The sequence below is a fragment of the Stegostoma tigrinum genome, chromosome 27 (genome assembly GCF_030684315.1).
Source record: "Stegostoma tigrinum isolate sSteTig4 chromosome 27, sSteTig4.hap1, whole genome shotgun sequence".
Lineage (NCBI taxonomy): Eukaryota > Metazoa > Chordata > Chondrichthyes > Orectolobiformes > Stegostomatidae > Stegostoma > Stegostoma tigrinum.
Window position 1 is genome coordinate 40,972,137 of NC_081380.1, and position 13,105 is coordinate 40,985,241.

Here is a 13,105-nt window from a genome sequence, read left to right on the forward strand (position 1 = left end):
TTTGGGGAACCTTCAAAAACTAATAATTTGTGATAGAATTAATAGTCATTTGGACAAATTGGATACAGAATTGGCTAGGATATGGGAAACACTGAGTAATGGTGAATGAATATTTTTTACCTGAGAGGAACGTTTGTACTGGAATTCCCTGGAGTTAGCGCTGGGACCCTTGCTGTTCCTGGCTTACATAAATGATTTAGGTTCAGTGTGCAGGGACAGTCTCCAAGTTTGCAGATGATACAAAACATAGAAGTGAACTATCTACAATATGCATTGCAGAAATTCACGAAAAATCCTTAGACAGCATCATCCAAATCCATATCCATTTACATCTCGAAGGAGAAGGGCAGGAGGTACATGGGAACACACCACCTGGAAGTTCCTCTCCAAGCCACTCGCCATCCTGACTTGGAAATATATCACTATTCCTTCATTGTTGCTGGATCAAACATACTGGAATTCCCTCCCTAATGACATTGTGGATTGAACTACAGCACATGGACTCCAGCAATTCAAGAGGGCAGCTCACGATCCGCTCAGGGACAACTAGGGATGGACAATAAAAATACTGGCCACGAACGATGCCCACATCTCGTGGCTGTAAAAAAGTATTGCAAACTGTGATGAGGACAGTAGAATTTCAAAAGACATTGAGAAGTAGGTAACAAAAACCAGAAATTGCTGAAAAAGCTTAGCAGGTTTGGCAGCCATCTGTGGAGAGAAATAGAGTTAATGTTTCAGGTTGAGTGACCGTTCCTCGGACAAGTTGATGGAGTGGGCAAGTACAGAAGTAATGAATTTTGGTAAAGAGATGAAGGAGAGACACTACAAAACAAGGGGCCCTCTGCAGGGTTCTTGCTGTATTTGTGTATGAGTCATTAGAAGTGGCAGGATAAGTGGCGACACCAGTGAATAAAGCACGCAGCGTACTGGGCTTTATTAACACAGTCATGGAGTACAAGTGCAGGGACCAAATGGTAGCAAATGGGACCTGATTTACCTAGGATGTCTGGTCAGCATGGACGAGTTGGACCGAAGGTTCTGTTTCCATGCTATACATCTCTGTAACTTGTGATCCAGTACTCTGGTTTATTGTTCTGGCGGCATGGATTCAAATCCCACCTTGGCAGATGGTGGAATTTGAATTGAGTAAAAAGTTATCCTATCCTACTCCTTACGGGAAGGCGATGTACCCCGTGGTATTATCACTGGACCATTAATCCAGAGACCCAACTAATGCCCTGGGCACCTGAGTTTGAATCCCACTATGGCAGATGGTACAATTTGAATCTAATTTTAAAAGTCTAATGATGACCATGAGTCCATTGTTGGAAAAACCCATCTGGATCACTAATGTCATGTGACTCCAGACCCATAGCAATGTTGCTGACAGTGTAGGAATAGACAGTAAATGTTGGCCAGCTGATTAATACAGTCATAGAATCATATAGCATGGAAACAGACCCTTTGATTCAACTCGACCATATTGACCAGGATTCCTAAATGAACTAGTCCCATTTGCCTGCATTTGGCCCATTTCCCTCTAAACCTTTCCATTCCATATATCTGCCCAAATATCTTTAAGTATAGTAAATTGTACTCACCTCTATCATTCCCTCTGGCAGCTTGTCATATACGTACCATCCTCTGTGTGAAAATGTTGTCCCTCTGGACACTTTAAATCTTTCCTTTGTCATGTTAAACCCATGCCCTCTAGTTTTGGACTCCACTATACTGGGAAAAAGACCTTGGATGTTCACCTTATTAAGCCCCTCATGGTTTTATAAGCATCTATAAGATCACCCCTCAGCCTCCTCCATTCTAGGAGAAAGAAAGTCTGAGCCTGTTCGGCCTGTCCTTATGACTCAAGCCTCCAGTTTCGGTAACATCCTGGTAAATCGTTTTTGTACCTTTTACAGCTTGGGAGAGCAACCGGAATTGTACCTGGTACTCCAAATGCCACCTTACCAATGTCTCGTAACCACTAGCAATTGTTGTAAAAACCTGTCTGGTTCACTATGTGGTAGGAAATCTGCCATCCTTACCTGGTCTGGCCTTCAGACTCAACTCTTAACTGTCCTCTGAAAAGACCATATTTTGCCCCAGGGCAATTCAAGGTGGCAAATGAAATGCTGACCTGGCAAGTGATGCTCACATTCTGTGAACAGATATATAAAAAAACCCTCACCCCATCCCCCTCTCTGATGAAGGGTCTAGGCCCGAAACGTCAGCTTTTGTGCTCCTGAGATGCTGCTGGGCCTGCTGTGTTCATCCAGCCTCACACTTTGTTATCTTGGAATCTCCAGCATCTGCAGTTCCCATTGTCACTATAAAAAAATTCTCATCTCTGTTCTGAATCTGGCCTGTTATTCAGCTCCAGTGTTGGTGGCTGTGTCTTCAGCTGCTTAGACCCTAATTTCTGGAATACCAATCAGAAACCCTTCTGTCTCTCTCCTCTCTTGCTTTAAGAGTCTTATTAAAACTGACCTCTTTGAATAGGCTCTTGCTCACTGCCCTAATACCTTTTTGTGTGGTTCAATGTCAAATTTTTGGTAATTCTCCTGCAAAGTGCCTTAAGGTTTTTGTTTTGGTTAGGAGCATAAGAGCAGGAGAAGACCGTTTAGCCCCTTGATCCTTTTGTCGCATTCATTGTTGATCTGTGGCCTAACTGCATAAACCTGCCTTCAGCCCACATTCCTTCACAATTTTGCTTAAAAAGAATTTTCTATTTCAATTTAAAATTAACAAGTGATCCACCATCTGCTGGTGTTTGTGGAAGAGTTCCAAACATCTACCATGTTTTTTGTGTAGAATTGCTTTCTCCTGCACGGTCTGGCCCTAACTTTCAGACTATCTCCCTTTGCTCTAGCATTCTCCAATCAGTGGAAATAGTTTATCTTTATTTACCCTGTCTTTTGCTGTTAATATCTTGAAGACTTGAATGAGATCACCCCTTAACCTCCTGTAGAAAACAGGCCTAGCTTGGATAATCTCTCCTCATAACTTAACCCTGAAGTCCAGGTATCATTCTTGTAAACCTAGATTGTAGTCTCTCCAAGGCCAATATATCCTTCTTGAGATGTGGTGCCCAGATAGGAGTGAATGCAAACAACAATAAAGAAAGCCTCACAGTTGTCCAACATCTTTCATGACCATCAGACTTTTCAAGGATATATTTCTCGAGTGTAGCCTTCTGTTGTAATGTGAGAAAAAGTCATATAATGAGGTGTTGAGGGGCTTTATAAATATAAATTGTTGTTGTAATCTGCATTGATGGGAGATAAGAGCACTGGGAAGAGCTCCCTGACCCTTTAGGGGATTGTCATAATGTTTTCCTAAAAACGTGACTGCATCTTTGCAGAAAGATAGTTACTCTTCACATTTACATCTTCACATTTTAAGAAACATAATTTACATTTTCCTAATGCTTTATTACCTCTCACCGTTCCCGGAGAGTTTAATGAAATTAATTTGAAGTAACTTACCACATTTTCAATTGAGCCAGACATCAACAGATCAAATTGCAATCCAGAATCCACAATATTCTGCAGTCCCTGATCTACTGTCTAACATCTGTTTCCTGTAGCTCTGTGTACTGCACAGAAATGGACTGATCAGCCTAACTGATCTGTGTTAGCATTTCTGTTCCCTCCCTGCCACCATCCTAACTGCACAGACTTCTATTCCCCTCTCCCTTTTGACCTTCAAATAAAAGCAGATTATTGTGGATTTTGGAAATCTTAAAATTAAAGAAAGAATGTTGAGAAGCTGAGCAGGAGAGAGAAAGAGAATTTATGTTAACTCTGCTTCTCTCTCCACAGGTGCTGCCAGACCTGCTGAGTTTCTCCAGCACTTTGTTTTTAATCCCCTTTGAGCATTCTGTGAGAGGGAGATCCATTGCCCCTCCATTTGCTGGGTAAAGACCATTTTTTATTTAATGATTGTCTTCTATTCGGAATTGCAGTTCCAGGTTCCCCCACATGTGGAAATATTTTCTTGGCATCTACTCAATCAAACTCCTTTGTTATCTTAGAGCCTCACAACCAACTTCCCTCCTCTTTGGGGAAAGGAATTTCAGTCTGTTTTAGTTTTTCTTGATGGGTACCTTCTGTCAGTTCTGGTTCTGCTGTTGTGAGTCATGGTACTTTGTACCCCTTCGCCATCTTAAGTGGAGTAGAAGCGTGCACAGTCCTGTATAAGTTTAAGATGCATTAAGGTGCATGGCTAGCTGTTTATTGTATTATTAACTGATCTCTGCAGTCTCCTCTTCTTGAACCCAGAAGCTGTCAGCCTTACTGGGTCATTGGCGCACTGACCTCGTAATCAGTGGCTGTGTAGTGTCCAGGAATGTGTAAATTAGGTGGATTGCCATGGTAAATGCAGGGTTTCAGGGAACGGTTAGGGGCTGGGTCTGGAAGGGATGCTTTTCAGAGTGTCATTGAAGATTCAATGGGTCGAATGATCTGCTTCCACACGGTAAGCATTCTGTGATTCTAAGTGGCCGTGAATCTGTAGAACTCTCTACCAGGATGTTTGTGGGAGCTCCACTACTGAATAGATTGAAGACTGGGATAGGCAGATTATTGGTCTCTCAGGCAATTGGAATGATCTGGGAAGTGAGTGGGGAACTGGAGTTGAAGACCAAGGTCAGCTATGATTGTATTGAATGGCCGAGCAGGCTGAATGGTTTACTTTTACTTTCTGTACCTGTTCGGGAGGGTGTAACAGATTGTGTGGCCCTGTTTGGAAAAACAAAAGTGGGGAGTTCCCTCTGCTTTCTTGCTCATCGTAGGAACTCACTGTGTGCGTGTGGTGACCCTGTTTTCCTACGTCATGCCAAGAGTCCAGAACTTATTTGTTGTTTGTGACATCCTTTTGTGGATGCTTTGATGATAAAACAATTGAAAAAGAAGGTTGTAAATGATATTAATTTTCATTGTGCCTGTAACAGTGGTATGAACCTAGCACCCTGGGAGTCTGACCCACCTCCAGCAGTGCTGGCTATCCTCAGAGAGCTGCCATCTCCATTGCCCCTTCTCGATGTCTGTTTAAAATCTTCAGCCTCTCAACCTGGGCCGCAGGAAGCTGCATTTCCTTCAGCTTTCGAAAGCAGAGGATAAAAAAGAATTTGAAAAACAAATGATTTTATAAGAACACTGTTTTATTTATGATCCTTTGGATTGGACGTTCTGCAGAATCTTGGTGTCACTTGATAGTGAAGGTGTTAAATTGATGTGTTGCGATAAACAATGGCAGAATTTGCATCGGTGAATGTGCACAGCAAGAAAGGGCTAAAAATCGGATGGCTGAAAGTCTGTTGTGTGCATCAGGTGCAAAAATTGTACTCAGTAAATGACTGTACAGCTTACCGTGCATGCACCAATGTTAACTTGAAGTAGAGTATTCCAAACCTCTCTTTGGCGTACTCGTGACCTACTTGCATTTTTTAATCCAGATTATTGGTTAATCCAAGTTTCTGTTTTGAGGACAATTAAAAAACGGTCTGCAGGGGTTTCCCCATTGGGTTACTGTTCTTGTTCTGCTCTCTTGTACTGATCTTCAAGCGTGTTCATATCATCGCACTTTCTGACTACACCAAGCAGGATGTAGCAGTCTGTTTTCACAGGAATGTGTGTAGGAAGTTGCATTCGCACTACTGTGTAGTTGAAACTTCGCCCCATCTGATATCCATTGTGATAATGCAGTTTCCCTCTCACTCAGACTTTGAACTGATGTCCTGGCTGCCTGCTTTACTGGTTTGGGTGAATGTCAAGGAGCCCGTTACACTGGTCAGAGGCCAGCATGTTCTCTAGGGGCCTTGGTCTGCTGACTGCCACCCTGTCTCAGTGGGTCACACTCCCAGCTCCAAGGGAATAGGTTATGCTTTCAAGGACTCCTCTGGCCAAGTCATTGAATGTATTTAAGACAGAGATAGGCTCTTGATTGGTGAGGGAATGAAAGGTAATGGGGAGAAGGCAGGAGAATGGGGTTGAGAAATGTATCAGCCATGATCGAATGGCAGAGCAGACTCAGTTGGCTGAATGGCCTACTTTTGCTCCTATGTCTTATGGTCTTCCCAAAACAGAAATCCATGCTGACACTCCAGTGCTCCATTTGAGTTGCTGTCATTCGGTTGTATTATGATCGTGGTTGAGTCCCAGGTTTATGTTATCACTGATGAGACTACCTATTATGTTATGCTCCCAGACCAGACTGCAACTTTGTTATGATGTTGAGATCACCAAACTATGTTCTGATCTTGTTAGGGACCTTGTTAGTAACCTTCCTTTTTAAAATAAGGTCAAGTGAAAGATCCAGGGGTCTTGCACAATAAAGCTTATTGCTGTTAACAGGTTAGAACAGTAATACATTCTGTTATACTTGTCCAACTTATTTCCGACACCCAGAATTAACATCTGGTAAGGCTAGGTAACTAGTTGTGATTCAGCATCCCATAGTGCACAGAGAAATGGTGAATACAGCTGAGGCAGGTCCCTCAGATTTCTTAGCAACTCAGCAGGCAGAAATAACATATTGGATCATCAAATCTCATTAAATTTCAAAACGGATCACCGTTCTACCGGTCCAGTCTTGAACTCCCTTTCAAGAGCTGTTATACCCTGCCTTGACAACTACTACTCTGGTCAATCATTATCCTGTCTCAGCTCCATATTCCTCTGGACTCGGTGTGCACTCTACCTTATTAACAGGCATAGCTGCAGCTTTTCCTGACAGCTAGCTTCACCAAGCTAGATCTGATTCTGGGTTTTCCCCGAGCACTAATTCTGCACAGTTGTACACAAAACATACTGACTTTTTCCCCCAAAGTCTTCTTAGACTTGCTGTTTTTGACCTTTGAACTATCCTGAGTGACTTCTTGAAAGTCTTGCAATAAGCCACTCATCTGTTGTAGGTTAAAATGGAAAGATGCCATCTATCAACTTTTGAAACTGCCTTTATATGAATGTTAGCGGTCATAAATGGCTGGCTTGCTCAAGATTAAAAAAGATAATGATGTGTAGGTTAGGTGGATTAGCCATGCTAAATTAAAACAGAGAACATAGAACATTACAGCGCAGTACAGGATCTTCGGCCCTCAATGTGCGCTGACCCGTGAAACCAATCTGAAGCCCATAATTATCATTCAAATGTTTATCCAATTGCCCGTACTGACCAGGGATATGCAGACTATGTGGATTAGTCATAGGAAAGGCAGAATTATAGAGATAGGTTAGAGGCGAGGCTGTGTATGGGTCTGGGTGGGATGCTCTTTTGAGCGTTGGTTCGGAATTGATGGGTTGAATGGCCTGCTTCTACACTGTAGAGATTGTATGATTCTATTCTATGAAAGACTGGCTGTAACTTGAGGATTTCTTCGCCACTGAGGGTTTGCATTGAGGACACCTCTGTACTCTCAGGTTGACATAAAAGATCCCATGGGGCTGTGTTGAAGAAGGAAAAGGAATTCTTTCAAGTTCCCTGGGTGGTGTTTCTGTCTTGATTCACATCCCAAAATCAGGTTATCTGACTGTTATTATATTGCTATTTGTGGGACCTTAATGTGTGAAAATTAGCTTCTGTGCTGACTACAGTAACTACACTTCGAAAAGTAATGCATGGGCTTTGCAAATAAGCTATGTAAAGGCAAGGTTTTCTTTTTGTGTTGTTTCTGTAATTAGTTGCACTATTGAACGGTCAAACTGTGGGTAAAGAATAAGTGATGCTGGAAAAAAGGCACGTCTTCTTGAGGCTTATTCCCTCATGCCCATCAGGATAATTTGTAAGAAATAAAAATAAGTACAGGGAAAACAACACTTGGAATATATAAGGGAGAGTACTGATTGGTTGTCATGTGAACATCTCCACCATTCATCACCCATTTGCAAACCAATTGGCACTCTCTTCCCATGGTATTCTTGTGAAATGTCCTGATGAATGCAAGACAAGAACTTCAACAAAAGAGACAATAAGAACAGCTGATGCTGGAGTCAGATATAACACAGTGTGGAGCTGGAGGAACGCAGCAGGCCAGGCAGCATCAGAGAAACAGGAAAGTTGATATTTTGGGTCAGGACCTGAAGAAGGATCCTGACGTGAAACACCAACTTTCCTATTCTGCTGCCTGGCCTGCTGTGTTCCTTCAACAAACTTTGACAAAGTGTTTTTTTTTCAGTAATACTTAAGTTCTGTACCAAATGCCTGAAAGAATAAATAATTAGTTGCACCTTTCTCAACCTCAGGATATCCCAAAGTGCTTTACAGCCAATGAAGTACTTTTGATATGTCAGGAAACATGGCAGACAATCTATGGATAGTGAGCTCCCACAATCCGCATGATGTAATGAGCAGATATTTGATTTTAATGATGTTGGTTGAACAATAATTATTGGCAGGAAGCCAGCTTGTTCACCTTCACCCTAGAGGGCAGGCTGGATCTTGGTATAATATCTCATCCAGCATTGACCCCTTCAGTCTGCTGGTCATGAGCATCAGCCTGCATCATAAACTCTGGGTCCTAGAGTGGGATGTGAACTCATAGCCTTCTGACATAAGGAGAGCGCTAATTGCTGAGCCAAAACTTACACCTAAGTGAAGCACAGTGGGAGTTTTCTGAGGGGAATGGAGTGCAACATTATTGTGTGTCAACAGAATCTGGTTTACTCATGTGATGCAGGGCTTGCTTTACAGAGTGCTGGGAACCTGTTAGCTGGACCACACTGATTACTAGCCTCAGTCACTCCATGACTTACACTGAAGCACTCTGGGACCCAGAGGTTCTTGATTCTGCTGTCGTTATTTTTTAGTGTTAGGTCATTTTCAGTGCAGCATCGTGAACTTGTAGGCATTTTCTATTGGGTCATTTGGGTGATTTGTCAATGTCTCAGCCCCACCCCAACAAAAAAGTAACAGGGAGAAGGCATTGTTGTGCTATACAGCTGGTTTATAAAGCTTCTGTAGAAAATACTTGGGCCTCACATTTGTTTGGTCTCCTGCTGTCTCACGAAGGAGTAGTGAAAGATGCAAAGGTGAACTGAAGATAACAGAAAGAATTATCGATGTGTAGAGCATTCGATGGTAGACAGACTGAGCTTTGTCAGTAATGGTCTGTGTCTTTGCAGTGAAACTGTTGCAGCATAAGGGTTGACTGTAAAATGGGTTTCATTTATATGCAACAAAATGCTGAGTGATGATTCAGGAGGGCTGATGGGAAGGGTTGATCAACACAATGGCAACCATCTGTTTCTTCTTCTCTCCCGTTTTGGGATTAGGTCCTCTTCGTCGGGTGGCAAATCAGATTCCTGAAGAAATCCTAAATGACAGCAAGCTCCAGGAGGCTGTGCAGGTACTGCCCAGTAACTACAACTTTGAGATCCATAAGACTGTCTGGAGAATAAAGCAAGCAGATGCCAAAAGAGGTACTGGTTTCCCTTGCCCCGTAATTTCAGGAAGGCATGTGGACTAGTGTTACATAAGAAAAGTTACAAAGCTGTTAAGTTGGGTTCCTAGGTTGTGTTGAGTTGTGGAACTCCGTTCGGAGGGGGAATAGGGGCTGCAGACCTGACCACGGCACTAGATTTAGAGTGACTAAAGATTCCTGAGAATCCTGTCTCAAGTGTGGATGGGGTTCCATCAGTATGCCTGGTAACTGCTTCCAGTGAGACACCTCTGGGGGACTGAGGTCAGTGACATGTCAGCACTCACCCCTCAATCCAAGAGGAACAATTTAGCCAGAAAGGTGACTATGGGACACGATGTGTTGTTCCTACTCCAACATGCTCCACCACTTGATGCTAGAGTGGGAGTGCGAAGTCATGCAGTCAGAGGCGTTGGTTGTATGCCTTACAATGCCAAGCTACTTCTCCACGAGTAGTTATGGAGCTGATGAGCTATGTATGTAACTGTTTACTTACTGCTTGTTCATTTTGAGCTATGGCATGTTAGTGTTGGGGAACAGAGATGAACCTAACTGCAACTAAAGAGAGTATAACCGTCCTTGAATTTCAGTGTCATTACCATTTCTAAGTCCCTAATGCCATTATTCTGGAGGTTATCATTAACCAGAAACTTAAATTGGATCGGTCTCAGAATTATTGTGGCTTCAAGTGCGACCATAAGCTGGGGATATTGTGGCTAGTAAAACACCACCTGACTCTCCAAAGCCTGTTCTTCATCTATAAGACACAAGTCAGGCGTGTGATGGAATACATCCCACTTGCCTGGAAGTGGGTAGCTTCAACAACCCGCAAACGCTATCCCATCAATACTTAATTGGCTGCATGTTCGGCACTTTCAGCGTTGGCTGTCTCTACTATCAAAGTACATTGGCAGCCGTATGTACTATCTACAAGATGACTCGGAACAATATCACCATTCCTTCATTATCACGGTCAGAATTCGAGACCACTCTTCCGAACAGCTGTGTAGGTGATCCTACACCACATAAAATGCAGTGGTTCTTAAAGGCAGCCCACCATCACCTTCTCAAGAGCTTAGTGGGAATGAACAGTGCATGCCTTTGACGCTTGCTTCCCTTGATTACACACACATAAAAGAAAAGTTTGCATTTGTATGGCATCTGCCATGATCTTAGGACATAGAGTCATACAGCATGGAAACAGACTGTTTGGCCCAACTTGTCCGGGCTGACTAAGTTTCCTAAACTAAAATAGTTCCATTTGCCTGCGTTTGGCCCATGTCCCTCTAAACCTTCCCTACTTGTGTATCTGACCGAGTGACTTTTAAATCTTGTAACTGTCCTGCATTTATCGCTTCTTCTGGCAGCTCATTCCACACACGAACCATCTTCTGTGTGGAAAAAATTGCCCCTCAGTTTCCTTTCAAATCTTTCTTCTCTCATCTTAAAAATATGCCACCTAGTTTTGACCTCCCCCTTCATCTGGAAAAGACATGTGCCCTTCACCTAATCTATGCCTCTCATAATTTTATAAATTTCTCAGGTCACCCCCTGAACTCTCTCCAGCTCAAAACTAACCAGATAATTGGTCATCTTTTAAAAAGGCATTCGCTCGCGCACACACCCTTACTTATTTCTGCTGAGAATCTGTTTGCACGTTCACAGTTCATTGGGAACCGAAATGCATAAGGATACAAGGCTGGGCAGATACCATTATTGCTGCTGTGGACCGCGCTGATCCCGGTTGTCAGGTCTTTGTTTATACAGGTTTAATGTTACATGTGTGGACATGATAAATACAGTCCCGCTAACCAGCCAAAAGAAAAAGCAGTGATATAACAAGGTGTAGAGCTGGACGAACACAGCAGGCCAAGCAGCATCTTAGGGTCCCAAAAGCTGACGTTTCGGGCCTAGACCCTTCATCAGAAAAACTTTTTTGATGAAGGTTCTAGGCCCGAAACGTCAGCTTTTGTGCTCCTAAGATGCTGCTTGGCCTGCTGTGTTCGTCCAGCTCCACACTTCGTTATCTCGGATTCTCCAGCATCTGCAGTTCCCATTATCTCTAAACCCGAAACGTCAGCTTTCCTGTTCCTCTGATGCTGCTGGGCCTGCTTTGTTCATCCGGCTCCACACCTCGTTATCTCAGATTCTCCAGTGTCTGCAGTTCCTACTATCTCCAAAAGAAAAAGCATATGGCATTTACGGTAACAGGCATTTTCTGCTAAAAATGGCTTTGGAAGGCTTCCAGAAAACCTCAACCTGATAACATGTCCCAGGACTTCTGATAAACTGTAGTTCAGCAGGTTAGGGTGGATAATGGGGCTGATAACCTTCCAGTTGTGCAGGTTAGATCAGATCAGCTAAAATAAATCCAGGTTCACGCAACTGGATAAATGACCACTCAATGTGCATCCATTTAAATTAAAGCCATCTTGGTACTTTAACATATGAAATATTTAAATATAACATATAAAAGTAATGTAGTGAATGATATAAAGACAGCAAGGAATGACTAAAGGATTAATAAGAAGGAAAAAATTACAGTTCGAGAAGAAAACTAGCTGGAAAATGAAGAGACGGAGTGAGTTTCTACAACTATTTGAGAAAGAAGAGTATAGCCAGGACTCCATAGGCTTTTGGATTCTGGGAAGTGGGAAGATGAGGTTGGAGATGAGCCATGACCTTATTGAAAGATGGGACAGGTTCTTGAGTTCCTGTGGCGGACTCCTGTTCCTCTCTTGTGAGTACTTATTCTTCAAATGTGATTGTGTGATGGAGGCCTGAGTGAAGTCGTTCATTGTACCAGTTTGCCCCTTGTTTACCTATTGGCCTGGAACTTAAAATATGCTCCCCTCCCAATTCCAATTGCTGTCCTAGATTCATAGAATCTCTGCAGTATAGAAGCAGGTCAGTTGGTCCATTGAGTTTACACTGATCCTCTGAAGTGCATCCCAACCCAGACCCACTCTATGTCTGTAACCTTGCATTTGCCACAGCTAATCCACCTAGTCTTCACATCCCTGAACACTACAGACAATTCAACATGGCCAGTCCACCTAATCTGCACGTCTTTGGACTCTGGGAGGAAACCCATGCAGGCATGGGGAGAACGTGCAAACCCCACACAGTCAGTCACCCGAGGGTGGAATTGAATCTGGGTCCTTGGTGCTGTGAGGCAGCAGTGCTAACCACTGATTCACTGTGCTGCTCCATTTATTTGTTTGGATGGTCAGTGCTGACCTGAATTGTTTGGCTGAAGACTGCTGGCAGTTCCTTGGTTAGTGTAACTAGGCCTCTGACAATGCTGCACCCCCTCGCTACTGGAATCTACATTTCTGATGCTAGGAATTTAGTTCACAACCTTCTGACTCAGAGGTGAGGACGCTACCCACTAAGCCATCAAGTCAAGAGAGAAAGAAATGATTAACTTTTTTGTTTTTTTTTGGGGGTGTTTGTGTCAAGGGATTTTGGCTCTTTGACACGTTAAGTCTCTCTGTTTTCTTTCCTAATACCTGTGTGATCGGACTGCCATCTCAAGTGTCAACACTCTGACGAATTTAATGGATTTATCGAGAGCTATCTGTCTGAAGTTCACAGGTGGGTTGTGTTTGCTGAAGTGTTTTTTTTCACAACAACAATGGTTGTTGTGGAGCATTTTTGTTTCTCTGTGATTTTTTTCTCTGTGATTTA

The 13,105-nt window shown here is 43.0% G+C and overlaps 1 protein-coding gene across 1 annotated transcript in view; it reads left to right on the forward strand.

Moving 5' to 3' along the window:
- The first annotated feature begins 581 nt into the window (after window positions 1–581).
- dph1 (diphthamide biosynthesis 1) overlaps window positions 582–13,105 on the forward strand; it is a 685,989-nt gene continuing 673,465 nt past the window's right edge. The window contains exons 1-2 of the mRNA XM_059655332.1: window positions 582–657; window positions 9,270–9,416. Coding sequence (XP_059511315.1) covers window positions 582–657; window positions 9,270–9,416 — 223 coding nt within the window. The remainder of the gene's footprint in view (window positions 658–9,269; window positions 9,417–13,105) is intronic.